At 41.4% G+C, this 27,814-nt stretch overlaps 1 protein-coding gene across 3 annotated transcripts in view; it reads right to left on the reverse strand.

Moving 5' to 3' along the window:
• The window catches only part of STIMATE (STIM activating enhancer), a 34,073-nt gene extending 6,259 nt beyond the window's left edge, over positions 1–27,814 (reverse strand). The window contains exons 1-5 of one of the 3 annotated variants that reach the window (XM_071439898.1): positions 27,553–27,814; positions 11,012–11,060; positions 9,150–9,245; positions 6,925–7,046; positions 473–585 (exon numbers count right to left, since the gene is read on the reverse strand). In XM_071439898.1, coding sequence (XP_071295999.1) covers positions 473–585; positions 6,925–7,046; positions 9,150–9,245; positions 11,012–11,060; positions 27,553–27,721 — 549 coding nt within the window. In that variant the 5' untranslated portion in view covers positions 27,722–27,814. The remainder of the gene's footprint in view (positions 1–472; positions 586–6,924; positions 7,047–9,149; positions 9,246–11,011; positions 11,061–27,552) is intronic. The other 2 variants (XM_071439896.1, XM_071439897.1) reach the window with 2 other exon arrangements.

Genomic DNA, 27,814 nt, shown 5'->3' on the forward strand with positions numbered 1-27,814 from the left:
TTGAATATCTGGTTGCACAGAGTCCATCAAAATAAAGGTTAATCCAGTCAGCACCAGTGGATTCACTAATCCACCACGAATTTCTAAAAGTCTACACTTAAAACCTATCAACAAGGTCAGGCAAAGAGAATTCTTCAAAATACTACAAGAATACAAAATGGGCAAGAATTAGAGTTAAGAAAAGAAAGAAGCACTTAGTAGTTTCAAGGGTAATTTAGACATGGAGATAGAATTAAATTTTGGATTTTTCAGTTTACAAAAAACACTCCAAATACAATATGGTATTTCTGGCAATGGATAAAGGTCTCATTAGCAGTATCCCAATTAAACTAAAGAACACAACACTACTACAGAGTTAATTGGCAATGAGTGTAGACAATCATGATGCTTGAGCCAAACCAATAAACACAGCTGGAAGTCTTTACAGCTTCCACCTAAAATTCACTTGTCTGTAAATGCTGTAAAAACCAACCTCTTTCCACTGAGGTATAAGCAGCACTATGATGATGATGGTTTTCTCAAATGTCATAATCATTATGTACAGAGCACACTGGCCCATCCACGCACTGCACTGCAGGGGGTCACCTGCAAGAAAGAAGAAAGGTTCAATATATGCATAGGTTTGATTTACTTCATAGTAAACAACTTAAAAAAGCAGTATTGGAAGAGACAGCAGGGCAGCTAAATCCTCCAGAAGTGCCTTCTCCAATTCCTTCAGTGCTGTTCCTTCCCCTCCCTCTGCCTCACCCCAGCTTTCAAAAAGTATCACAAACTGAATATAACAGGACTTTGTCCCATCCAGCAGTACCTGTAATATGCTCATACTGTTTCATATAATCTGATGAAAGCAAGACAGATAAACTTTCATTGTGTTTCTCCTCATATTGTTAACTTTTGATCCTCTATCATGACATATTAAGTGTCTTAAAGGAGAAAATTTGAGGAAAACGTGGCTGGGGAAAACACATTTCCCTTCAGTCTAAGTAGAACTTAGATTTCCACCATTGTCTCTAGGCTACCTTAAAGATATTTTTCATCTCTACAAAGTGAGTTACCATAAGTAACCAACTGAAGGTGCAAGAGCTGCTATAAAAAATTAAGCTGAATAAAAAATTAGGATCATATTGTAGCTCCAATGTGAAAGGGTGCAGCAGGTGCACTCAACAGAGTGAAAACCTGAGTGCATGAAGTTATCTGCCAGGACAGAAAGAAGACCACAAATATTTGAACAGGAAAACTTAAGCACACAATTAGACTCTTTGAAAGAAGGCAGAGAAAGAAAAAGAAGACAAAAAAGGGGAAAAAAGAGGATTGGTAAGCCTAACAAGCTTTACAGGTGAGTTTGAAGCTGCACTTCACCAGAAAACAAAAGCAAGCTCTGGAGAGGGGTGACAGATTTTTAGTCTTTGCAGCAGCCTCTGCAATCTCTTCAAAGGCAGCTCCAAACTCTTAGCCTGGGGATGAATAATGTGCAATGGAAAATCAGATGCCTTAATGTGTTTGTAATGCATAATGGACAGTTGCTGCTTCCTTTTCTGGAACGCTCCTGAAAGGCTTTCAGTATTAATACTTGGTAATACTCTGAGACTGAGGGTTTACTGCTGAAATGCTACACAGAGAAACTGATAAATCAGACTGGAGTCCAAAACAACAAATACTTCCTAAGCAAGTTTTACAGGATGAGTTTCTGATCAACACTCAACAGTCTGAGAGGAAAGCAATTAAAATGCTCAAGTTTTACAATTAAATATTGCAGTTGCAGCTTCTCTTGTAAAAACCCAAAGAGTTAGAATTTTAAAGGGAAAACATCAGTAAGTCAGAGTCAAACAACTGTGATTCTTCTGAAGATACAAGGCCTGAATTAGGTTTGAGAATTACATTTTAGCAATTAATTTCTATACTCCCCATTTTTATTAGCATTCTCTAGTTTTTCTCACTAATTAGCAAATACTAAAAAAATAATCTAGCTTTAGCTATAGCCCTACTATTGAAATGAACAGTTTATTCTAATCTCTTTTCCAATATTTATTTCATTCCTAACAGCAAAGACAGTGAAAACAATTTTGCATCTTTTGCAACTCTCAGGAGATTTTGTACATGCAAAAACTGTGAAACTCCATATTAAAAGTGCTGTGTACTCTCACCAATGAATGCTTTGTTCCACAATGTTTCTGTGGGGAGTGATGCTGGTTTCTTTGGGGTTTTATTTTGGGACATGACTGAAATTAGAAGTTGTATATATTAAAATTCTACTTGAGGATTTTTGTGTGCCCTACCGCACCTACAAAATTAGCTATAATTACAAGTGGGGGACAACAGGGATGCTGCCTACTTTGAATTTAGCAAGTCTTTTGACAGTGCCCCAGCAGTATCCTAGAAGAAAGGTGGGAAGATACAGACTGGGTGGGTGAAGATACAATTCTGATATGAAGGAAAAAAAGCTTTCACAGTGAGAGTGGTTAAATCTACTGGAGTAGGTTGTTTAGATAAAGATGTTCTTAAATCCTAAACCATGGAGAAATTAAAAACTGACTGGACCATGCCCTGAACAACCCACTTCAGCTTTGAAGTTAATCCTGCTTTGAGCAAGAGGTTGGATTATATGGAGTTCCTTTCTAACCAATTTTTTCTATGGTTTTATAAGCCATGAAATTCAAATTAATAACATCACCACATCCAGAAGGTGCTCCAAAGAGCACCTTCAGACATTTGTACATTCAGAGGTTCTGTACACAAACCCAAATTAGAACTTTAATGTTAATGTTGAAGCCATAAAGCTGTAATTTAATTTCTGAAGTCTCTTACAGTCATCTCTTGAATTCTGATTTTATACTTGTCACATATAAAATAATCCAGCAAATTACTGGAAATCTTGCTAGTGCAAGAAAAGCAAATAAAGAATGAAACTGAAAAGTTTTGAATCCTCTGCAGTGACAACTGTAGCAGCATTTTTGGAAAATGCTGGGCAATGCTGAAGTAGTCTATACCTGTATCTGCCACTGCCATCAGGGGCTTTGTAGAAGTATGTTTAGAAACAGTTCTTGAACCCAATACCTGCTATTCCTCTACCCTGTAACTTCCTTCTGTTCTTCAGATTCTGAAATTTTTTTCTTGAGAAAATGCCAACTCACAGAACTACACCAAAGTAAATTTTAAATAGTTTTGAAGGCAGAGCTAGCTACCCCACATGGCTATAAGTAAGTTGCTCTGCAAGGGGCAAATGAAGAGCTGGAGGAAAAAGATGCATCAAATACAATTTCTGAGCTCTGCCATGGAGAGGCAAAGCCAAGGAAAGAGGCCACAGCACAATTCAGTTGCCAGTGGAGTTTATAATCACCAGGAGGGATTTATCACCTGTCTTCTACTTGCAGCAGCTAAAGTAGCTCAAGACAAGAAGGGAAGGAGAATGCAGGGAACATTCTTTTCAGTACAGATCATAACTGCTTTTCTCTTCTTTACACACTCAAATATATTAACTGATTCTGCACTTCTATTAAAATCCAACTACTGAAGTAATGAATCTGAGAATATAAAACCATAGATATGAAGACAAATCCAATAAAATTAAAAATTCTGATGTAAAAAAGCCCTTGAGGGAGCATCGTGGCCCTTTGTTCATAAATCAGACTGCAGTGCTGTTTTGCTGTACAAACAGCCACCATTTATAAATGCTGATATTTTGGTAACCATTCCTTCCCTGAGGCATTTATGCTTAAAAACTATCCTCCATATAAAGAAAAGGCTTTTAAAACCAGCAGGACACTGCTATTTTTGTGACAACTTCAAGTAATGAATCACCAGGGATCAAGTAATAGAGCTAAGAAGGGAAATGAGCTCACAGTGAGAACTAACTTGAGACAAACGATTATTTAGGCTCTAGAAACACAAACATCACTCAGTCACAAGAAGAGACCTGCCTGGGGGTGGAAGGAGGGCTCCTGTTTGTTTTCCCACATTTACAAACAAACTGAAATCACACTGATCTCCAAGCTGAGGACATGACTCTACTACTCCAGATAAAATGCTCCAAGACTCTGATACTCTTCAGGGAACCATGGGGTGGAGAAGAGAGGAGATGTGTGGAGAAGGCTCCAGGGTGACCTTATTGCAGCATTTCAGTACCTGAGGGGGCTCCAGGAGAGCTGGACTGTGGAAAAGGCTACGGAGCAAGAGGACAAGGGGGAATGGCTGCAAGGGAGGACAAGGGTCAGATGGGATATTGGGAAGGAATTGTTCCCTGGCAGGGTGGGCAGGACCTGGCACAGGGTGCCCAGAGCAGCTGGGGCTGCCCCTGGATCCCTGGCAGTGCCCAAGGCCAGGCTGGATGGGGCTTGGGGCCACCTGGGATAGAGGAAGGTGCCCCTGTCTATGGCAGGGGGTGGAACAAGATGGGCTTTGAGTTCTCTTCCAAACCAAACCACTCTGTGATTCTATGCTACACATTCCATATTTAACTTTAAAATCCCAAGTTCTAAACACACTTGCAACCCCACAGAACTGCATTTTTGTCTCCTCTTTCACCTTACTTTATTTTAAAAAATCTTACGAAAAATAACAGTGTTCTTTGGGTCAAACTGAAAAATATTAAATAAACTGGTGATAGGAGGGTTTTCACTTCAGGAACACCAGAGACACTTAAAAGAAGATGACAGCAAATGATCCAATGCAACTTGTCCTTTTAGATGGGATTTCTTACAGAGGGCTAACCTTACTGCACTTACTTAGTTTTAGCCAAAACAACTTTCCATCTGCTCTCTAATTCTCTTTATACCAGAAGCCTCTCTCACATGATTAATGGAAATGCAGATTTGCAATATGCTTTAAAACAGTCCTGACAATAGCTTGATTAAAAACCTAACACACTAAGGGCAGGACAGCACATTAATAAAGATGCAGAAAAGAAAAGTTAGTGACTTATTAAATGATCTGATACTAGTGAGAACAACTAACAAAAGAGGGTTTATGTAATTTCATACATCACTTACACACACACAGAGAGGAGAATACTCAATAAACAGGTTCAGGTGTTTCAGATCTCCTAATTCAAAGTGACAGTACTGGAGCAGCCACAGACCATCTCCAAAGCACTACACAAGTTCATCTGTTGATTTTAAGAGCTTAATCACTGCAGTCAGAAATGCCTCATAACTGAAATAGACCCGGGATCATTTGAAAGTCAGTAAGAAATAGAGAAATTTCAGGGGAGTGAATATACTCCCCACATCTCCCCACCCACAGACTGCTTACTGTTGAAAGAACATTAAAATGGGAAAGGACAACAGATTACACACAAAAAAATTCAAAATGTTATTAGGGAGAAATAAAATCTAATATCTGACATGATTACAAACACCTACCTATAACTGTAATAGATACACATTTTTTTTCCCTCTAAGAGGAAACTCAAGTTTTATATGGGCTGAAAGCTGCTCAAACATCTTCAAAGGGCTTCAAGCCAAACCAGCAATCAGAAAAGGGGGCTCTGGGCAAGAGGTCTCACCTCCTTCCTTGTCCCTTTGCCTTCCCTGGACATTGGTGCTTACCTAATCCCTTAGGGACACGAGCCTGGGACTAATCTGGAGGAACTATTTACTTCTCTTAGATCAAGTGAAGTTTTGATGGTTTAGCTCTCTTGGTCAATTCCCTGAAGAGTCAGATATGCACCAGTCCAAGGAAAATAGTGCAAATACTGGACTGTGGCTCGTGGGATAAAAGCAGACAAGCAGTGTTGTGGCAGTGCTGATTTAAACAGCTTAAGTGGCCATAAACTGTACCCTAAAAGATACACATTAAATCTCTATAAATCTAACATGCCCTCGTGGCATAGGCAGTTATTTCTAAGTTGCTTGTTATCATATCTAAACCTCTGACATTAAAGCAAATAGCAATTAATGTTATTTGATTGCAAACTTCTCAAGCTTTTAGAGTGCTCCAATTTCACAAGGCCTTTACTTATTCTTAGCTCTGTCAGCTACTTAGGATCATTAAAACCAAAGAAATCTTTACAAAACCAAAATCCTACCAGTAATAATTATAAAACTGCTGTGAAAGCTCCTAATTTGTTAGGCAAACATTTTAAACTTTCTTAAACTTCTTCCCCCCCCCCAAACCACTGGGGTTGTTGTTTTTCTCTCTGATGAAGAGCCACAGCTCTCTTATAAGGCAACATCTCCTCCCATTCCTGTCTCAAGGAGCTGCAAATGTGATTTCTAGCATGTACACAAAAATTTCATTTTCAGCAATCTGAAAATAACAGACTGAACAAAATTAAATGCTGATGTTAAGAATGTGTGATACTCAACTGCAGCTGCAAATCCACAACTTCTGCACATCAGGGGACTTCTGGGTAACAGAAGATAAACTCTGCAACTTCACCTGGAAGTGATTTCACAGTCTGTCCCTCACATGTTTTTCAGCAGTGATACAGGCCCTACATGCACAAGCTCCAGTGATCATTACTTGAGGAGCAGCACAGAGCATCTTGCCATTCCCTTCTCTGAAGGGATGTGGCTGCTTAAAGAGGGCTGGCAGAACTCTTGGTATCTTCAGACAGTAGCACATGGTTCAGTGAAAGCTTTACTAGGAAATGATCTTCCAGCAATCATTTTTTTAGAAGTGTTTCAGAGTAAATTTATCATGCTGGTATTTTTTCCATGAGATTAGCCAATATCATAATTTGTTGTATCAATCCTTAAAAAAATAAATATTCAAGTATTCAAGCAGTCATTCCAAACTCAGTGAATGCTCAGAGACTTGTTGAGCTTTCTAAGACACAAGGTGAATACTGAGATATAGAACTTAACCCTCATGACAAGTGAAATACTAAAATGACTGTACAACGATTTTAGGATGAGTTAACCACTTGCTAAAATACTCTGGGATTCTACCCTGAGAACCACTTCAGTGCCAGAGCAGGACATTTACCATACTCCCCAAAGCGAAGGGACTCCCACTGCTGCCACTCCACGATGCTGCTGACGGCTCGGATCCCGATGTAGATCAGCAGCATTCCTAAGGTGGCATCCAGCAGGAAGTTGATAAGGTACCTGAAAGGAAAACCAGACAAAAACCCAAGGAGTCAGGGTCCATTTTCTACAGGGGTATCTTAACACCATGACTGATAAAAGAGCTGTAAGTATGTTGAGAAGCCAGAGTATTGAGAACAATCATGTACCCACTTCTGTAATTACACTGAGTGCCTACAATTTAAATAATTTTAGCAGTCTCAATATTTTTTCCTGTCCTTAAAGATCCCCAAACTTTCTAAACATAGTTATTTTCGAATACCTGTTCACCAAATCTGAGTTTTAATTAACGTTGCATTAGTCAAACACTAAAATCAAGGCTGAGTGTCTGCAGAGGAACATCGGCAATGCCGATTCTGCACGAGTCCTGCTGAGGCCACAAGAGGCTGCTGTAAGCCCGCAGCAGGAAGGCAGCAGAGGGAGCAGCAGGGAAATCAGAGGTGCCAGCACCTTTTCCACAGCCAGAGAGGGCTCCCGGCCCCCAGGGATGCCCCAGAACACCGAGATTCTCCCGCACGCCGGGCTCACCCCGGGATGTGCCCTCACCCTGCCCACAGGACCTGCTGTGCTGCTGCCAGGCAAGTCTGGACCCACCTTCAAACTTAGGGGTATTTTTCCTAAGATAGATTTTGGTTAATGCTGTGTGATATTTTTTTCTGCTATCAAGAATCTGCACCCTTGTCTGAGAAATTATCCAGCTTCACACTGTAATTTCAGTTATCCTCAGAGCACTGAATAATCTCACTCTCTTACTTGTTTTGTGTCATGTTACACTTAGATTAAAAGTGGGATTTGAAAATAAAAACATGTGTTAAAAAAACAGGAGAGAATGCACATGTCAGCAAACCCTTTATTTTGCCTAACAAAATGTTTTGTGTTATTTTTAATAAACAAAGTTATTTTTAATTTAAAATACTGCAATATACTATCGTGCCTTAGCTTTAAACACTGACAATTTCTGACATGCTTTTGTTACCTCACTTGAATATATACTTTTGAGTTATAAAAATTGAATGAAAGTAATTTGAACCTGCCAGTTTTTAAACCTTTCAGGAAATTCTTAAAGCTATAAGCAAGGAAAATCCTACAATGATGCCTGGTATTGTTGAAACCATCATAACTCAAATTTTACAGTTTATTTGCTAAAATAAATGCATTTTGCCTAACAGAATGCTTTGTGGTGGGAAGAGAAAAGCAGTGTTCTTGCACATTTCTACCATGTAGGAGCACAGAAGGAACCAAGGAGGAATAAGGAATAAAAACTGGCTTGTGCAGCAACACAAGCATGTTCCTTGAGCTGTGTCTCTCCTTTGTTTACCCAAGAACAACAAGTGAGCAGATGCCATCGAAAGGAACTGGATTGGTTCTAAAAGGCAAATTACTGGGCTTTTAAAAGTAATTTCACAGCTTTCACTACCAGCAATGTGTAAGCTACTTTGAGCATGAGCCTTATCAAGAACAAACCCAAACAATTCCCATTTGCTTCAGGAGCTCCTGTAAAGAGCCTGTCAGGGTCTTAGTCATGAAATCTTCAGGTTTAATACACTACAGAGAAATGCTTATCTATTTAGTCACACTACTCCAAGCATGACATTGCAGAATTAATTTCTGTACTAACTGCCTGGCTACCAAGCAAGATTTCCCATTTTTAACAAAATGAAAATAATACTGCAGCAGCCAATGTAGGTTTTAGAAACAAATACAAACACAAATGATTTTTGCTAAATAACCCTGAAAACAACCTCACTTTGTATTACAGCCTTGCTTTACTACAGTGAACACCACTGGATATTCATTTCCTTTGGTCCCAGCACCTTCAGTAAACAAACCTGAAGTGCAATGTGCATCTCAAGTCCCCATTCATTCACTGGAGAGGGACAAGTAGCAAGGCTTTGCCCTTTAGGTTTAAAATAGCAACACACAGTCCAGACGCCTGCCAGCCATGAACTTAAAGAGAAGAATGCTGATCTTTGATTAACCAACTTTAAACCACAGGTTTTTTAAAGTGACTGATTTTTACCATGAAAACTCTCTTCTCAGCTTTATCTTGCCTTACTATTCACATACACCAACTCAGGCCCTGAAGTTCCATAAAGGCCAGTTATTCCAAAATTAAAGACTCACAGTGAACAGGGGTCTTCTTCTGTCAGGTCTGATAAATAGACATTTGCGAAGTGGATGAACAACATCCCTATGGCTTGCTTGGAAGTATCTAAAAACCTATGTAAAGTAAAAACACTTTTTAAGACACATAAAACTGTTTATAACACAGCCAGACATTGCAAATTTATGTTAATTAAAACTCCATCTCTATTACTAAATTCTTTTCTCCAAATGAGAACACCAGAATGACAAAAGTATCATAGTATTTAGTTCTTTTTAAACAATGTTTCATTTTAAATTCTGCCCCTGGTTTTTCTAACAATAACCCAAATCATATTAACTCGAAACCTACCACTGTAAACACAAAGTCTATGGATATCCTCTTGGTATCATGTGCATGATCCAAGAGCTAATCCTGACTAACTCTGGCTAAGTCTTTAATAACCTCCTGGAAACAATGAGTATCCCAGCCCTGATAGGTATTTTGGACCTTTTATGTTTATGCATTTTTAGCAAGCTTCTGGCACAGACAAAAATAAAATCCTCATCATGTGCTTGTAGGCGAACAACTTAATGGTGACTAATGAGTCCTTTATCTGCAGCATTTCATTTAAAAGCCAGCATATTTTTCACCTGGAAGCATGAAGTGGTTTCACTGAATTTTATCTACAGTGCAGAGCTTAGAACACACTGCAAAAGAGTTCCAACCTTGACAATATTATCTCCAAAGCAGATGATAAAGTCAGAGAAAAAAGAGTTTGTTACTCAAGGGGAAAATATAAACCCCCACGTAGACAGTGATTCAGTAATGACTCCAGCCCTTACATCCAACTTTCAGTGGATGTTTCATTAAATGTAAAACATAAGAATCATAATAAGTATTCTGCAGGCAAGAGTGTGCTTGCATTATTCAAAAAACAACCAATTTGCCTGTTGTTTGTATGTCTAAAAAGATCTAAACACCCCAACAGATCCAAATGACATTTTATGCCTGAATTCATCTACCCTCCCTGATAACTGTCTTGAACTTCAATCTCTTCATTCACTGCATGACACAGAGAGCTGAGTGTTGGAGATGAGGCAGGAAGCCAGTGAGTTCCATATCTAATCAGTACACTCTGCTATAAATAACAATACTTGAGTCCCAGAACAAGATCCTTTGCTTCAAAATTAAGGGCTATCAGTGCACTTGTCAGAATTTCAGGCTGAGGTTGACTGTAGTACACAAAGATTTTATACTTTTTTTTTCAATAAAATAAAGGTCAGTGTTAGTTTTGAGAAGCAGCTTTGTATGAGTGGAATTTAAACCACTGAAGTCTTGAACAAGTGGAATGGCAGCCTAACACTTACACACCAGTCTCAAAATTGGTACAGCTTATGTTGGCATTGCTTCAATCCAGGAACTTTTAAAGTGTAATAAACACAAACACACTTTTTATACATTGCATTTTTTATAGTTGATGTACTTGTATTTTTTATCATCCTGTTCTCTATTTTATACATAGCAGGGTACCAAGAAAACACGGAACTTTATTTGAGCCCAGCTGAGACCTTCCTCTGAGCTTATGCAAGTCTGTAGATGTTCAGATGCATCTTAAGGGCTACTCTAAATTTCCATCTTTAGGAAGAAGCACAAATTGAAACTTTATGTCTAAATGCACATCTCTACAGATTCTGGAAGTGTTCAGTAAGAAATGACTACCCAGGAAACACACAGGAGGTAGCCTGGCTCGAGTATTTTGGTAACTTTTTTGGTTCCTCACTGACAGTTATCAATATCTTGTCATCACTTTCCTTTATTTTAATCATCATACACTAACATCATCCCTTCAATTTCTACTACATGCAAGAAGAAAACAAGAATAAAGCATGCAGAAACTTACCATATCCTCCAGGGACGTCTTTCATGCTTTGGTTCTCTGAAGCGTTTTACTAGGGAAAAAAAAAAATATATATAATTGAAGACAATCAGCAGCTTCCAAAGCAACAAAAATATAGAAAGTGAAAGCAAACAGACTTGCAGAAATGTTTCAGCATTCGATGAAATGGATCTTTCACTACTGCACTTCACCAGATCAAACTCCAAGGATCCATTTTCAGAGAAACTCACTTCTGTCAGCTCTCAGTTCCTAGAGCCCCATTCTCTGACTGCCAATGTCCCTCACATGAAACAATAATCCACATCTGACCACCATTCCATTGGCCTGAGCTTTTATGACTGCCCATCCAGAAAATTTAATTTCCAACAATAAAGCAGGTATTAGAAAGAGCTGTTTCTTTCTCTCACTGGAGACCCAAACCCAAATTGGAAAGTATTCTCATAACTTGGGGCAGTCCATAATATCAGAATGAAATCAAATGAATCAGCAGTAGAACAAATACATTCTCTGACAATGTGCCTCTATTTTGTTGGCAAACTGAATTACAGAAGGAAAGAAGGACAGATTTTTTTTTTAGCCTGATAATCCCTTCACAGAAAGGCAGACAATTTTAACATACTGGAAACAAACATGAGAAATCAGTATTAAAATAATGACAACTATACACAAAGGCAAGCAAGTAGGTAAGTTTGTCTATTGCAAAATATCAACAGGGATTTTAACCTGCTTCTCCAGGTATTAGTAATGAATTTCAGTTTAACATAGGATGCTCTGTGTACATCATGCTTGCCCAGCTTACAAGCCTTTAAACCACATTCTGGTTTCTGAACCAATCATAACTTTTTCACAAGTAAAGTAATTTCCCCCAAAGTCAACTGTCCTCATAAAACAATGAAATAAATCACCTCCAAAGTGGAGGGGCAGCACTTTCAGGGAACACCAAGCTGCCAACCTGTCACCTCACTGTCACTGCTTCTGACAGCAGAAACTGTTTCACCCCCACGAGAAGCTAAAAAGTGACAAGACAAAAAGACTGTACATTTACACCAAAGATAAAGTTGTAATAGCAACATTTGCCAGCAGTTTTCCCTGTGAACAGCATGACATAAATACAAAACTTCTGTTAAAAATGAGCAACACTCAGCCAAGTTAACCAGTTTGTTATTTATGACAAGTCCTCCCCAGTCACACTATGGAGTACTTTAATTAGTGGCACTTTTGTGTAACAACAGGAAGCCACAAAGCATCACAAAACAAATGCAAGAAACAGAAGTTTCAACTTACTGTGGAGTTAGTGCAAGATGCTTTTCTGTAGACAAAATGGCAATAAACTGCTATGGTGTGCATGCTTTGGGCAGGGGTGAGTTCCACCCCTGAATTCTATTATTGCTATGAAGTTGTACATTGTCCCTGGATCCATTAATTTCTTTTAAAAATTCACAAAAATTCATTTTGGAAGAGGATATTCAAAAGCAATTCCACTAACAGCATTTCAGATTTTATCTGTACTGAGAAACAGCCTGGATAAGGTCTGTGTTTCTCTGGCCAGTTCTAGAAACACATTTCATTTGAGTTCACATTAAACAGGAGAGCATGCTTGGAAAGCCTCTGCAGCTGTGTTTTTGGAATGCTGACTGGTTGATCACACCACAAAAATGAAATGAGTAAAATCTTGAGGAGGTGCAACCTGATGAATATGTACCTGTGCACAGGAGGTTCTGTTTGCCCAGCCCCTTGCAGCAGTGTCTGTGAGCATCAGGTGTTTCTGACAGCTGCAGACATTGCCAGGTACATCTCAACACACCCCGATGCAGAATTTGAGCTTCCCAGTAACTAAACTGAGCAAAAACCCCACAGGCTGCAGAGAACCACACTGGTAAGCTCAGGGTCCTCAGCAGGCTCGCCAGTAGTACATTAATTTTAGAACCAAAAGCCAGCACACACTTTTTACAGAATCTTTCCTGCACTTCCAGCACCTACCAAAGTGGGGAGGGGAAATGATTTGGCCCCTTGTGCTCGGCCAAAAGCAGCCAGGATTGCTGCTGCTGGCAGTCTGAGCACAGGCTGGGGCTGGCTGTGAGTGTCAGCTGACAGATGGATCTCAATCTGCCGGCTCTGCCGGCGAGGACGCGCCGCTGCTCCATCTGCTCAGCGCGGAGCCGCGCTCGCACCGGCAGCCATCCTGCACAGTTCACATTCATTAACTAATAACGGGCACAAGCTCATGCTGAATTATAAAGGAAGAAAGAAGGGCTGCTTGTTTACACATTCAGTGCCAGAATTTTTCAGGAAAGGAAATAAAAGCACTTCTGCCAACAAGCATGTGAGTTGCCAGATGGACAGATAATAGATAAGCATATAAGACACAGTATTACTAATGCAAAATTCAAGTTCATTGAATTGTCTTCCCACTTCATTGAAATTCTAGGAATAATTAATGCCAGAGTACTGTGGAAGGGTTTCTAACACTTACTTTAATGTGGGAGTTTGGCAATCAGAATTTCAGAAGACTCATAGGGAAAAATAACAGCCAGAACAGAGAAAAGAAATGAAATAAAACCTCTCCAAGTTGTCAATACGCAAAGCAATACTTGAAATCCAGCCTTTCTTTCTCTCCTTCATCTTCTCAAGAAGTCTCACAGGAACTATTTTGCTGATGTGAAGTAACTTCAATACGATTCAAGAACTCTTAGTTTCTGGATGGTTGCTCTTGTAGCAGCACAAACCTGGCTCATCTCACACCTTTGAAATGTTTCTATGTATCATGCACTACTGCATTTCTTAGATGCAGGTTCTGGCAGTTCTCATTAAGAATCTTTATGACCCCAGTAAAGATCAAAGATTTCTCTAGCTCATTAATTTGAAGAAAAAAAAATAAAAAACCCCAACATGTTCAATGTCCTCTGCAGCTGCACTGTGACAACACTGCTCTTCTGAGGAATGTCACCTGTGTTTCCAGTGCTTCTCAAAACTTTTTCAAAGATGGGTCACAGCCAAAGCATGTGACTGATACATTTCATAAATCTCCTACACATTTCTGCCATCAGACCTCAGCAGAGCAACAGCTGAGCTGGCCAAAGAGAAAAGGAGGAAAGGTTGGTGAGGATCACATTTGCACACCACATTCACATTTCCTCACATGCATGGGCACTTTCAGCTGGGGCAGCACTGGACCCTTCTCACAGGAAACAGCCACAAGCTGGAGCCAGGGAAATTCCAGGATGAAAGAAGTAAAAAAATTTCCAGTGAGGCCAATTAAATTCTGCAACAAGTTGTCCCAAGAACATGCAGCGACTGCAGTCTGACAGAGCTTGAAAATTACCCTGGACAAGGCTCCAAGCAAGGGGGCTGGGCCAGCCCTGCCCTGAGCAGGAGGTGGCAGCAGGTGACATTTGGAGTCCCTTCAAAAAAAAATTGGTATTAAAGTCTAGAACACGTTTTTCTGTGATCTGACACTTGAAAAGTTCCAAGATTTGAACCAATTATCAAAGGACTAAAGTATGGCTAACTGAAAATCACACACACACACACATATGTGGAGGGACAGAATCTCACACTGAGAAATCTGCTGCAGTGTGAGCTTCCCAAGTAACAGGTTTGCCACCAGACAGATCCTCCAACACAGCCCTCACAGTGCAAGACTGCTGGGATCTGCAGGCTACTTTGGTATTGCTGCACAGGAATCCACATTCCTGACAAGGACTGCAAGTTTCCTGTACCAGTGTTTGCTCACTGTGTGTGGAATAACACTGAAGTTACACCAAGCAGTAGCACCCAAGCTTGGAATCTGATGCAGATTTTCAGATGACCACTCTCTAAGAATGGCATTATTTCCAGAACATTTGGTTATCAGATCATATGCCTCACAAATCCGAACCTGCACTTTCTAACCTTGTAAAAAAACTTGTAAAGTCAACTACATACACAGGCTAGATTTTTATTTTTTAAAACTCTTTTTGGGAAGACTTTGAAAAACACTGTTCTACTTGTTAGTATCAACACTTCTCCCACAACAGTGGAACCATGTCTGTTCTGAACAAGCATATGCACACTAGTAAGTCCTGAAAATTCACTATGGAATGACAACTACCAATGAATTTCACGTTATTTGCGATTTTTTATTCATTTGCACTTACCTCCCTTTACTATTAAAGCAAAGCCTTTAAGAGGCTTGTCTTGCTATTTCACTTTGTTCCTTTCCCATTATTTTCTTGGTAGCAGCATAGTGAGAATAAATAATTACATGAGATTACATGAAGATTTCCCCAAAATAGAATTTTTCTTTTTAGAATTAACTGTGCAAGAAACAACATGTCCAATGAGAATAGGCTACAATGATGATTTACAAAAGATATATAGGTGTGTAAACCATATATCACTCAATTGCCAAAAGCTTTTGTGACTCCTATGAGCTCAGCATCTCCCCATACTCAGAGTTAAAAAAAAAAGGAATTTTCTCTGTATTTGTTTTAAAAGAGGCAATAAATGTGATTGCAATAAGCACCAAAAGAACCAGTGCCATTTCCCCAGCCCCAAAATGCACTATGCTCTTGGCAATTCAGTTTTTGCCCTACTGCAAATTCTTCCTTCCACTCCTATGTCCCATCAGCTACATGCTCAAATGCAGGACACCCTAAGCCTGCTGCTCATTTCCCTGCATAAGAGCCCCAGAATTCTACATAATATTTTGGCTTAAGGACACAGACTTCTCCACACATGAGACACCCACGGTACTAAAGCAGAAATTATATTGGATTAGAACTGATTTCCAGTGATATTGCTGCATTAGAGAAACACACCAGGAACCATGGTTTCTTCATGATGAAAAAAGTTATGGAATAATTCACTCAAGGGAAAATTTTGTTCTAATCAGTATTAGACTGACATCCTACAAAGTGCATGAGCCTCCAGCTCTGCTGCCCAGCAAAAAGGATTTTTCAAACTTCTGCAAGAGAGAAAACATTAGCCATGCAAGAACCCAACCCCTTTCTTAATCCCACTGTGCCCTTGGCCTTAATGATTCTGTAGTGTAATTAAGAACTGGTCCATTAAAGAAGGTCACCCAGGGAGAAACTTTATAGAAAGCTGGACACAATAAAGTTTAATGACCCAGCCAGTTGGTTATTCAGGGACACTGTCACACTAGAGATGCAGTGCCTGGACAGCCACAAGGTACCTGCAAACCACAGATCTTATCTCAGTCTCTGTTCCACTGCCAGCAGTGACAATAATGTTGTGATAAGGCAGCAAAATCTTTGTGAGCCTGACTGGAACTTCTGTCAGAGCAGAGAACAAGGGGCTCTGTTTTACTGCAAAGTTAAAGACATCAGTGCCAAGCATCCATCGAGCCCAGCTATCTCATGACCTGGGCTCCTTTGTCTCAACACAGATGACATGAGATGACTGAAAACAAGGTGCCAGCACTGGATTCCACATTATTTATCAAACGGGCAGAAGTGCTTGCTAGATAAATGCTGGTGAAATACAGTAACTGAAAGTTACCTGTGTAAAAGCATTTACTTCCTACCTGCTTCCAAAGCCAGCTAAAAACCTACCTGTAAATTTTCTCCCTTCAAAGGTTTAGTGAGAGCTAAAACTTTATAGTCATTCTGCAGGGAATGGCTATCACAAAGTAAAGCTCCCCTTCACAGTGCAGGGGAGGAGAGGACAAATCATTATCAGGAAAAGAATAAATACTGCAATCTGAGCTTTGGAATAAATCAGATGATTCTGCTGCTTCAGGAAAGGCAGCCAAATGCATTACATGAGGCTGGTGAGTTTTTTTTCCCCTAACATGTATGCACTTTAGGCTCCAAAAATTTTTTCCTAAATCCTTAGCTTGTATAGATTGGCTGTGGGAGACACAAATAAATCATATTACCTGCATACAACTCAGCCTAAGACAATTTCAGCAAGACTGATCTCGTGCATCCTGGTAGCACATGACTGTGTGGCCCTGACAGATGCATTAACTTGGCTGTCAATAAAGGAAACAAATACATCTTGGCAGAGCCAGCAGCCCAGACACTCCACATCAACAGCCATTGTCATGGGGCTTTTTTCCTTTTTCTTAAAGGTAAAGCTTACTTTTAAAACAACTAAACTAACTTAGCAGAGGGAGAATTGCACACAACTTCACACTTTTGATTACTAACCTATTTGCTGTCTCCCCAGAGAGGGAAGCACTTTAGAAGTCATAAAATGCATCTACAACACACCCTGTAAACAGAAGCATCCAGCCCTCAGCTCCCAAAAGCCATGGCAATACTAAAAAGAAAGGGATGCAAGTAACTGCTTTAAGAACTCTAAGGTAAACAGCACAAGTAGCTTAGGAAATATTTATCCAAATAATAAAGTTAAAAGCCACAATTCAGTCTTAAGAGACAGGCATTTGTTATCTTTGCATTTAGCATACACAGCACTGTTGGGTCAAGGTGTGCTCTGCTTGAAAGTTATAATAAATCAGTTTCCCAGCACATTCAGAGAGATGCATTTGCTATTCTGTTTCTTCAACAGGTATGAGATAGTTAAAGCAAAGCAAATCTAAGCTTCCTGTGAAAATGCCTGTGAGATTGGCATTGGAAAGTTGATACAGATCCCTCCTGCAAACACTTTTATATTCTGAAGCAGGTATCATTAAACAACTGCCAAGTGAAAAAGCAAGGTTGCTAGAAAAACAGCTGTGCCATTCCTGCCATGCTATGCAAGCACCCAGTGAAGACTGAAAAATACAGTCTGCTGTGTTCAAGTGGATTTTTTTCTGTGTTAGAAATCAGAACCATTTGGGAAACATGAATTATTTAGCACAAGACAAATAGAATCAATCCATATTAATGTGCACTAAGCAGCAATTTACGATTCACAACACCATTTTCACATACAGCATTCACAAGATCACTCAATAATACATGAAGCTTTCTGAACATTATTAGTATGACAACAGGTATCAATGAACTTAAAGTCATTCAAGCTGCTTGTTTTAAATCAGCTCTTGGGAACGGGCAGAACTGCCACAGCACAGCTCCAAACTCAATCACCATTCATTAAAATATTCAGCAAGGCAGAAACTGTAACAGTTTTAAAAGCAGAAAGCAAACCTGAAATGTAAGTTCAGATACAAAAAAAGATGTAAAAGGAAAACTGTAAAAACTTTGTAAAAAATGATAACACAGCAAATATGTTAAATCAAGGAGGCCAAAGGTAGATGTAAACTGTATGTTCAGAAGCCATTTAAATTCTAAAGAGCTTTCCTTACCAGATTCAGTCTTTCTAGGCTGGAACTACCAGAGCATTGATTTGCAAGACAGACATTTCATACAACACCAACTGTTCTAAAAAGAACAAAAGATACACAACCTGCTTTCATATATTCTCTTTACACATGATCAAATACCATGAAAGGAGAGTCAGAGGCCAATTATGGAGACTTCTTTGATATAATGTATCTAACAACTAGGTATACACTTCATAAATGAAATTTATGAAATCAGGCTGAAATCATGTAACGATTTCCACCTGCAAAAGGCTTCTTATTTCTTAACTACATCAAAACCTAATGCCAGCACTGAAAACATTTGCCATAAGTAACTCAAGGTTTTAAGATTAGATGGAGGAGGGTAGGACTTCCCGCCCCATAATTTTAAAGCTCCTTAGACTATTTTGTCTTCTATCATTACAATTACCTTCCAAAGAAAGCTTTTAAGTCCTATGTATATAAAATAATGTAGGCTGTTGGTCACACCACCTGCTTCAAAGCAAGGAGGATGTGCTGGAAGATACTGAATAGCAGCTTCTCAAGTACCAGGAAGGGAGTAAAGGCAATTATTCTAAAATGGCATTAAAATTTTAGAGCATAGTATCTTCAGAAATTATGAGAGACAGAGGATATATGCTGGTAGTTGTGAATAGCTGCTTGTAATTTAAAAGTAATTTTTGTTCCACGGAAAAATCCTGCATTTTTGAGAAACAGAAATAAAAATTATCACAGTGAAACAAGAAAAAGCAAGCAAAGGTTGCTTCTGTAAGTAAAGAACTTTCTCAAAGGGACTGCCTAGACTGTCCAAGATTGCTGTGGTGAACCTTACTTGTATTTACTTCCATGGGTTCATCCCTTTCACAGGCTCAGTGGAGCAATGGAGAAACCTCTCCAACAGCAGCAGCACCCAAACAAACTCCTTGTCACAAATCTTCACCTCCTGAGCACCCTGCAGCTCCCAGAGCAGCTGCCCCTGAGCTTGGTACTGCCCCACCACCAGAGAAAATAAGGAACTGTGGCACCGTTCTCCTTTTCTCTCAGGCAAGCCCACATACATCAATCACCAAGAGAGGAGGAGGAATGCTTGGCCTTAGAACCTGGGCTAGCCAAAAATGTCACAGAAGACAAAATGACCAAAACCACAACAAAACATATCAAATTAAAAAACAATATTTGCTTATTATTTTAAAAAAGTGCAACATTTAGAGGAAAAAACACCGTAAAACCCAGAAAAAAACCAAGTAACTTTAGTAACTTCCTTGACACGACTTTCCCCTGCTGTAGCCCTGCATGTCTGTAAAGTAACTCACACCTGGAACTATGAATCTGAACCTTGAACACTGAGCTCTGAGGAATTTGAACTGTAAATTCATTTTAGCTCATTTTTATTCTCAACCTTCCTTACATATGACAACATATGTATGAGGTTATGACAACAAATAGATATAAAATGTGTGATTCAGGGTAAGTGGCAGAAAAGCAGGTCTCAGTATCATGACCATCACTGTGAATAGGTTTAATTATCCCTGAGTAAACCCTAAAACCTCATGTCCACACCACACTGCCAGCAAAGGCAGACTCACGCAAGCCCTGAGCTTGTGTTCAGTCTGCCAGAGATTTAACAAACTGAGTTTCACAGGGAATAAATTTTGCTGAGATCAAGAAATCTTTGAGAGTGCAAAGCATTTCCTACCAGCAGGCATGAGGAAGCAGACCTGATTTTTCACTTCATCAACAAAATCCACACAGATAAGACCTTGTTAAATACCACTTTAAGAATGCAAACTTCATTAACCATGAAATTAATATCACCACAGAATGCAAAACTGCAGCCTGTGTGTCTGTGCAAATCAGCTCCTTACAGATTTAATTATAAAACACCAGTCAGGAGACATTCACTATGCACTTTAGAGTTAAACACCAGTCTAGCTAACAGTCCAGAAGTTCATCCTAATTAAACACAGCTTCAGAGTTCCTGGATAATTTATCATTTTAACAGTTTACAAATGTCAACATAACTTATCCTTTTTCCTAAACATTTCATAATGTGAATGACATGTGTAATTATACTTAGAACAATCTTATTATGGGGCCTACAACTACAGCCAGCAATCAGGCTGAGTAATAAGAAAATGTAACACTTTCTGAGTCAGCAGGACAAAGTAGGGCATCAGACCTAATGAAAAGAGACTTAGAGATTGCAGATTATTTGTCTAAATTGGTGCCTTATTTTCCTTGTCTTAACTTTTACTGGCATGGTGTTTCAAGGATAGTTAGTGACACTAAAATATTAATAACCTGACATGATCAGGGCATGAGGACCAATAAAGTGCTATTACAATCTATGGCAACTAAGAATTGGACATCTTGAAAGCAGCTTTAATAAAAAAGCAGGTATTTCCTTCACTTAAAAAGGATCATTTTCCAACCCTATTATTACATGCTTTTGCACAGCATGAAATTTGTCAGCAAGATGTGCCTTTTTCCGGAGAGTTCACAATGGACAGAACTTATTCCACACAGATTTTTCCTGTTAAATAGTAATACAATATTAGCATGGCAAAAGAAAGTAATTTACTTTGCTAATTCGGTCAGGGTTGGATTTCTTCTTTCTGCTCCAGCTCGTAGTGCATCTCTCCTATTTGTCTCAAACTCAGCTTGGGATGTACAGAGGCACTGGAAGGGCTGATGATTTATTTAAAGCAAACAAGCAGCAGCAATGCTACATGGCTGCAAGCGATACCTCACCATCTGGGGATAGGGAAACACTGGATCATTGTAAGGCACAATTTCCTTGGCCCTGACCAAAGGGACCTCACAAGGCTTCTCCGAGTCCTGCAGCCCCAAGCAGACACTTAACCTACACACCAACAGCCCCGCGATACCGATCGTCACTGATTGCCAGGGCACGGGCCCGAAGGAGGAAGAGAGTAACACACATTTATTTCTCCAGCCATCACGCCGCGCTGTTTCCTGCCGGGCCCGCAGCCAGCCGGGAGGAGCAGCCTCAGCCCTGCCCTGTCCGGGCCGAGCCCCGCGCACGGCGGCTCAGGGGCAGCGGCCCCGGCCGGGCCCCGAACCCGGCGCTGTCCAGGGTCCTGCCCCGACCCCGCCACCCGCCAGTCCCGCTGCTCCCCGGGCAGCTTTGGGCACGTCCTACTTCCGAAAAACGCTCTCCCGAACGTGGCCTTTTAGCACAGTTCAACAGCACAACTTGCCAGTGCTCCTTTACCTGCAGAGGGACCCATCCCCACTGCTGCGGTACCCCAGAGTGCTCCTTCAACTCTTTCCAAGCACACATTGCAATGCCAGCTCTGCATTTACCTGGCAAGCCACGGTGGGAACCCAGAACATCCCTCTGACTGCTCAGGACGGCCAGAACTCCTGCCAGGGGGCTCAGAAACCATAGCACAGAGCCCAAAACACCTGTGGATTATGACTCGTGGAGCAAATTACCAACCTTAGATGAAGATCAGCAAGCCACAACAGTCTAGGTAGAATGATAGTGAAGTTATCACGGGGTGGAAAAGTAGATTTTAGGGTTTTTGGTATGGGGGTTCAGGAGGCAAGATGGAGGGAACTGGGCATGTCCAGGCTTTCTCCTTCTTCTTCTTGGCCTCCATCTTCTGCTGTGATGTTGGCACTTAGAGATTGGTTTAGAGTAGAAGCTCACTGTCTAGTAGAGGTGATAGGCATTGGGAAGTTATTGCAAACATAGTATATGTAGTTTTTAGTATAAAGACATAACCCTGCCCCAGGGGCAGGCAGAGTGCCTGGAACTGTCCTGCTGGATGAACCTCGGCAGGGCAGGAGAAAAATTTTTTATAGATAAGAAACAACAAACAGCCTTTGACCAAGAACTGAAGAGCTCTGACTCATTCTTCAAGCGCTCGGGCTGGGAAAAGGGACTTGTAACAATCTCGGGGTCACAGCGACCCAAAAGGCCCCGAGAAGCCACAAGGAGCCTGCACTTGTGAGAGCTCTAGGAGAATGAATAAAGTGCATTTTGCACCGTGCCTGCGGTGTGCAAGCACAATGCTGCTTGTATTTTCACAACTAGGAAAGCTCCCATTTGTGATTTGACACTTTTGAGACAAGTTTTAATATTGGACACAAAAAGGACCCTGCTGAGAGGTCCTCAGGAATTCATGTGAACATTAACTACATTCAAGGATGCAGTATTAGCAAGTCAGAATAATATATAATCTTTTGAAGAAATGCTTTTATTAATAAAGCTAGCAGGCCTCTGCCCAGCATCTCAGGAAATGCCATGCATAATAAGCTAGTTGCTGTTACTCAGAGGTCTGTATTCCACTGCTGATGTTAAGGCTATCAAATTTTCATATTTTCTAAGCCTGCTCAAGCAGAAAGAAAATTGCTATAGAAAACAACTAAATCATATGGTTTAGACCTTTTGTACCCATTAGCTTATTTTATGCTTTTTTCTTAAAGGCAACTGGAATTACCTTTAATTCCTTCTCGCCAGAACATTATTCCCATAAAATTACTCCTTTACCTTCATGTAAATATGAAATAATTCCTCTGAAAAGCACATTTTTGCTAAGGCATTTCAAATTCTACTGAATTACCTACTAAGTTGGCTTATTATGTGAGAAAGCATTCCTTCTCCTTGGACAGCTTTTTAAGTGGGAAAACCTTGCTGTAAAGTTCGCTGGCATTAAGGATGTAGTTTTTAAGGTATTTCCTTTAAGGTCCTGTAAGCAAAGAGAGCACCTTACAATATATAGTATCTTTTATTGGAATGGTTTCTTTTTGTTTCATCTGTGACTCAACAGCAAACCCACCTACTGGGTTATTCACTGCACCTGTAGCCAATCATTCCACTTCTGTAAACCCTTCTCAGCCTGAGTACAGACACAAACTATAACAAGGCCACAAAAAGGGAACAGACTCCCACACTCTGGTCTCCTTTACAGCATATTTGTATTTTCCTCACAGACAGACACAAACCTTCTACCTACAGAGCACCAATTGACTCCTCTATTTCAATAATTCATCATACAACTCACATCTGATTTCTCAGCCATTCCTAAGTAGCCCAAAACAAACACTGCCACACTCTGATAAGGTACCTATCTTCTGGCAAACAAGCTTAGTAAATAAACTACTTTAAACAGTTTGTCAGACAGGGTAAGGGGATGGGCAGTGGCCTTTCCCCCATGCCTTTCCCAGGTTTGGGTAATAAAAATGGAGTTATTTAAACCTCCATCTAACGTCATACATGTATGAGAACACTGTGCTAACATCCCTCTCTTATCATGCACTACCAACAAAAGCCCAACTACACAATGCTCAGAAGGTGCTTGTAATTACAGACAGAACACATGGTATTATCCTAAAGTATTTAAAACCTGCTTTGTGGCATCAGGAAATAAACACAAATATTGCACCAAACAACCTCAAACAACTCAGGAGCAAAGCTATCATTTTAAATCAAGATCCTGTGAAATAAGATACAAATATGACAGCAGCAAACTTTGGAAAAATATTACCTTTGGCTTAGTGACCTGTAGCATAAACATGCATTTCTTCCATCAAGGGAAACTCATTAAGACTTCCTGTTATGAAGTGGCTTGGCTCAAACAAACCAGGGTGAAAAACAAATCCATATGGAAGGCAGGAGGAACAAGAACAAAACCAAGCAATACACTAAAAACCATCAGGCTAACAGGTTTGAGAGTCAGTGACCAGAGTCCAAGAGGGCTGCCAGTGCAAGCAGACTTGCCAAAATGAGGTGGTTTTTCACCAGTTAGTTCCCTTGGATAGGGAGTGAGAGCCTGTGGTCAGAAGAGACCCAAGAGAAGTTGTCACACCCAACTCCAGTTCAGCTTTTCCTGTGCTGGAACCTCTGTAGCATCTTGGTGAAACTGTTTCACACATCTTTAGCCTCACAGCTGAGCCATAAAAGTAATTCATGCTAATTAAACACAACAGGTGGGCTCTGATAGTATTGAGTAAATTCACTACTGGTTCAGGCATCAGAAAAGGACCTCCCTGCACATGCTTCACATCAAAAACAGCAGGGTACAACCTGGAATCAGAGACACTAAGGAGTGAATTCGTGTGGCCTTACCTTAAAACAATAAAAACCACATGCAAACTTCAACTCTTTTAAAGGGAGATGGGGAAGCTCCCATAGAAACTCGAGATAGATGATCACTAGCTAAAGCACCTTCCACAAGAAAAAGGTTAGGGGTTGTGACAGGTTATATTTGAATCTGGAAAAACCTAGAAGGAAGTCATTCATTTAAAAGGTAAGGTGGGGTGAGTGGGTAAAACTGATCCTCATTCCTTGTGTGTCAGAACAGGGAGTCAAAGGCTACAAGGTAAAGGAAACCTAGGAATTAATGCCAAATGAACATTTTGTCAGCTGAAAGTGATAAATTCACCATTGCTGTCACCTGTTGGTTGTGCCCATTCAGCAGTGGGAACACACAAGGTAGGCTGCAATGTGCCTGGGTTTGTAAAAGCCTTCCCTACCAGTTTCAGAAGACAGACACAGCAGGGCAGCTGCCACACTCTCCCTGGCAGAGAGCCACCACATTTTCCACAAAGTAAAAACCTGATACTTAACACATTTTAGCCCTTCAAATATGAAGTTTGAATGATATCATTGGCAGGTCAGCTGACAGCACAGCTTTACAGCAACTGAACAGGGGCATGAACAAAGAGGTGGCACACTGGAGTGTCAGATCTTAAATAATTTTGCTTTCAGAACAGCCTTTCAGTCCTTTGTAGATGAACATCCAGCAGTGAGGCACAGAAAAGGTCCTTCTTCTCTTACAGCTTACATTTAAAAATATTTTCTTTTTTCCACTGAATGCAAGCATGGTAAAATTTGTCTAGAAAAGGGCACATCTGGGTCAGCCTTTGATTAAGCCACTTACCAAAATTTCTTACTCTTTACATGTCAAATCAAATATTTTTCAAAGAAAGACAGTTTCTGTGCATAAAGAGCAATTGTGCAATGTATCTCTGGTGCCATTACTTTAATTTCTTTTACTACAGAGGGCTCAGTACCATTAATCACAACTGAAATATTAGAACATCTTCTTCTAGTGCTTCCTTTCAAAAAAAAAGAAGACAAAAGACAAGTGACTTCCTCCTTATTAAATTTAAATACCAGACCAGTAAGGCAAGAGCTGGAGAAATGATACAGCTGCACACAGAGAATTACTGCTGTTCCAAAGGGGCCTGACTGCAGTCACAAATCTCAAGCAGCCCCTGCCTACAGCCACTTGTTTCTCCCTCAGTGCCAGACAGCTCCAGAGCTACTCCAGCTGAAATGCAACCAGTCCTGGGATAGAGCTGCAGCAGCTGTGCCACCCCTCCTGCCCCAGCAGCCTGGGACAGGAACAGCTGTGCAGGTGCCCAGATGTTTGCTGAGGTCACACTCTCCCTTCATGCTCAGCCACAAGTTCCTGCTTTTCTGTCACATCTTGCCTGTCACAAAAAGCCCTATTTGTTGAGGAAACTTTAAAGGGTTTGGAACAACACACTAGGTGTTTTGCATATGACTTAAAGAGGTGTCCTGGGGTGACTTTATGATGCTAGTGAATAGAAACATGCAGAAACAGCTATCAGACAAATAGAATTTTTGCACAAAACAGCCCTTAACAGAGAGAGAGCTGCTCTTGTACCAGTGTAACAGGCTCACCAGCTTCTCCTCCTGCTCAGGCAGAGGCACAAAACACTGTGGAAGAGAATGTAGCTGGCAAAGGTGGGACAAACAAACCTGTCCTGTTTTTGAATATATGCACTTTTAAGAATGATAAGTTGCTATGCTTTTGCTCTGGTCTGCTTTGGACACAGACTCCTCTCTCAGCAGTATGTTGTGAGGACTGGCTGCCTTCCACTCCCTTCTGCCACAACTGCACCAACAGTCTCCTCCCAGTTCATGGTTTAACAGTTCCTAACCCAAGTCAGAAAGTGCAGCCAACAACAAGGTTTTCATTTTTCTAGTCCCTGCTTTTTATAGGCACTTTTTCTTGTCATCACTTAGTCCAGTGTTACTATAATATACATAAAAATACTATTTCCAGAAAAAAATATACCATCCTGACAACTAATGTCTGTAGTTCTTCTTTTGATGCACAATCCATAAAAATTACCTATTTGTATCCCTTAAATCTAAAACCAACACTGTGTACTCATCACCTTCTTACACAGAGGTACTTCTGTTCAGAAACTGCTAAAACTTCTAATTATGAGGCTGCTGTCACTGACCAAATGTTACACTGCTGATTACTGCTGCCCTTCAGCCACAGGATGACAGCTATACCCATAGCTTTTAGAAGAGCAATGTAATTGTCAATAGCGACTGAACACTAAGGCATGCAAATGTAACGTGGTAGCAAACGTCTGAGTTAACCACAATGGTATGACAGCAGCACGAAAAGGCATCAGCGCAATTCTAATGTAAACAGGATCTTCGTCCTTAGATCAAACTATAACACATGTCCCTGATGTTCTCTTTTTCCTCTCCCACTTTTTGCTACCAGCAAGGTCACAGTCAGCTGAGTAATGACACTGGGCTTCTTTTCCACTCCTTCACCCACAGGATACTAACTGGACCAGGGGATAGAGACAATCCCCCCAGAATTGTTTCAGGTTGTTGTGACTCCCTCACCACGCGGCAGAGCCACCAGAGACCTTCCTTGCCTTTCCACCACAATCAGAGAGCAGTGGCAGGAGTCCTGCCCACCAGCCGAGCTCTGCCAGCGGCCACACAGCTCTGGGGCTGCTCCAGCTCCCAGGAATGGCCCTCCAAGGAAGCGAGGCACGACCGAAACAAGCATGACTTTGCTGCTGGTGACATGACAGGGTAGGCGCACCTGCAGCAAAACTGATCAGCCAAACCCGTGACTTGTGTACATCCCAAACCCGAGCGGTTCCCCGCACACACCGCCTCCTCCTGCTGGCAGAATCCCAAGCAGAAGACACACCCACCCAATCAATTCTACCAGCACGGGTACGAGCACTGGGAAGGCAAGTTTGGGAAAGCGAAAGGACCCGAGCCACCGCCTCTGAGGCCTCCCCGCACGGCCCCGCTCCGGCTCACCCGGCACCCACAAAGCGCCGCCGGCGGCTGCGCCCCCGAGGCCGCCGCGGCCCTTCCGAGCCCTCCCCGGCCGGGAGCCCGGGACAGCCGGGGCCTTCCCGGGACGGCCTCGGGGCAGCGCGGCCGCGGCACCGCTACCGAGCCCGACCCGTCCTCGGGCCGCCCCCCGCTCCCCGCCAGGCCGGAGGCCGCGGCCCCGCCACTCACGCATGAGGGTGCTGAAGGCCACGACGCCCAGGAGCCCCTGCAGGAAGATGCCGAATCTGTCCATGAGGGCGCCGTTCTCGCAGCCGCGGTCCCCGGGCCCCGGCGCCCCTGCGGGCCGCGGGGTGCCGGCGGTGAGGCCGAGGCTGCCGTTGGGCGGCGGCGCCCCCATGGCGAGGCCCGGCCGGCGCCCTCAGCGGCGCATGGCGGCCGTGCCGGCCCCGCTGCCGCTCCGCCCCGCTGCCTGCGCTGCCTGCCCGCCCCG

Source organism: Agelaius tricolor, unplaced genomic scaffold (genome assembly GCF_023055355.1).
Source record: "Agelaius tricolor isolate 1412-34295 unplaced genomic scaffold, bAgeTri1.0.p SCAF_14, whole genome shotgun sequence".
NCBI classification, from domain to species: domain Eukaryota; kingdom Metazoa; phylum Chordata; class Aves; order Passeriformes; family Icteridae; genus Agelaius; species Agelaius tricolor.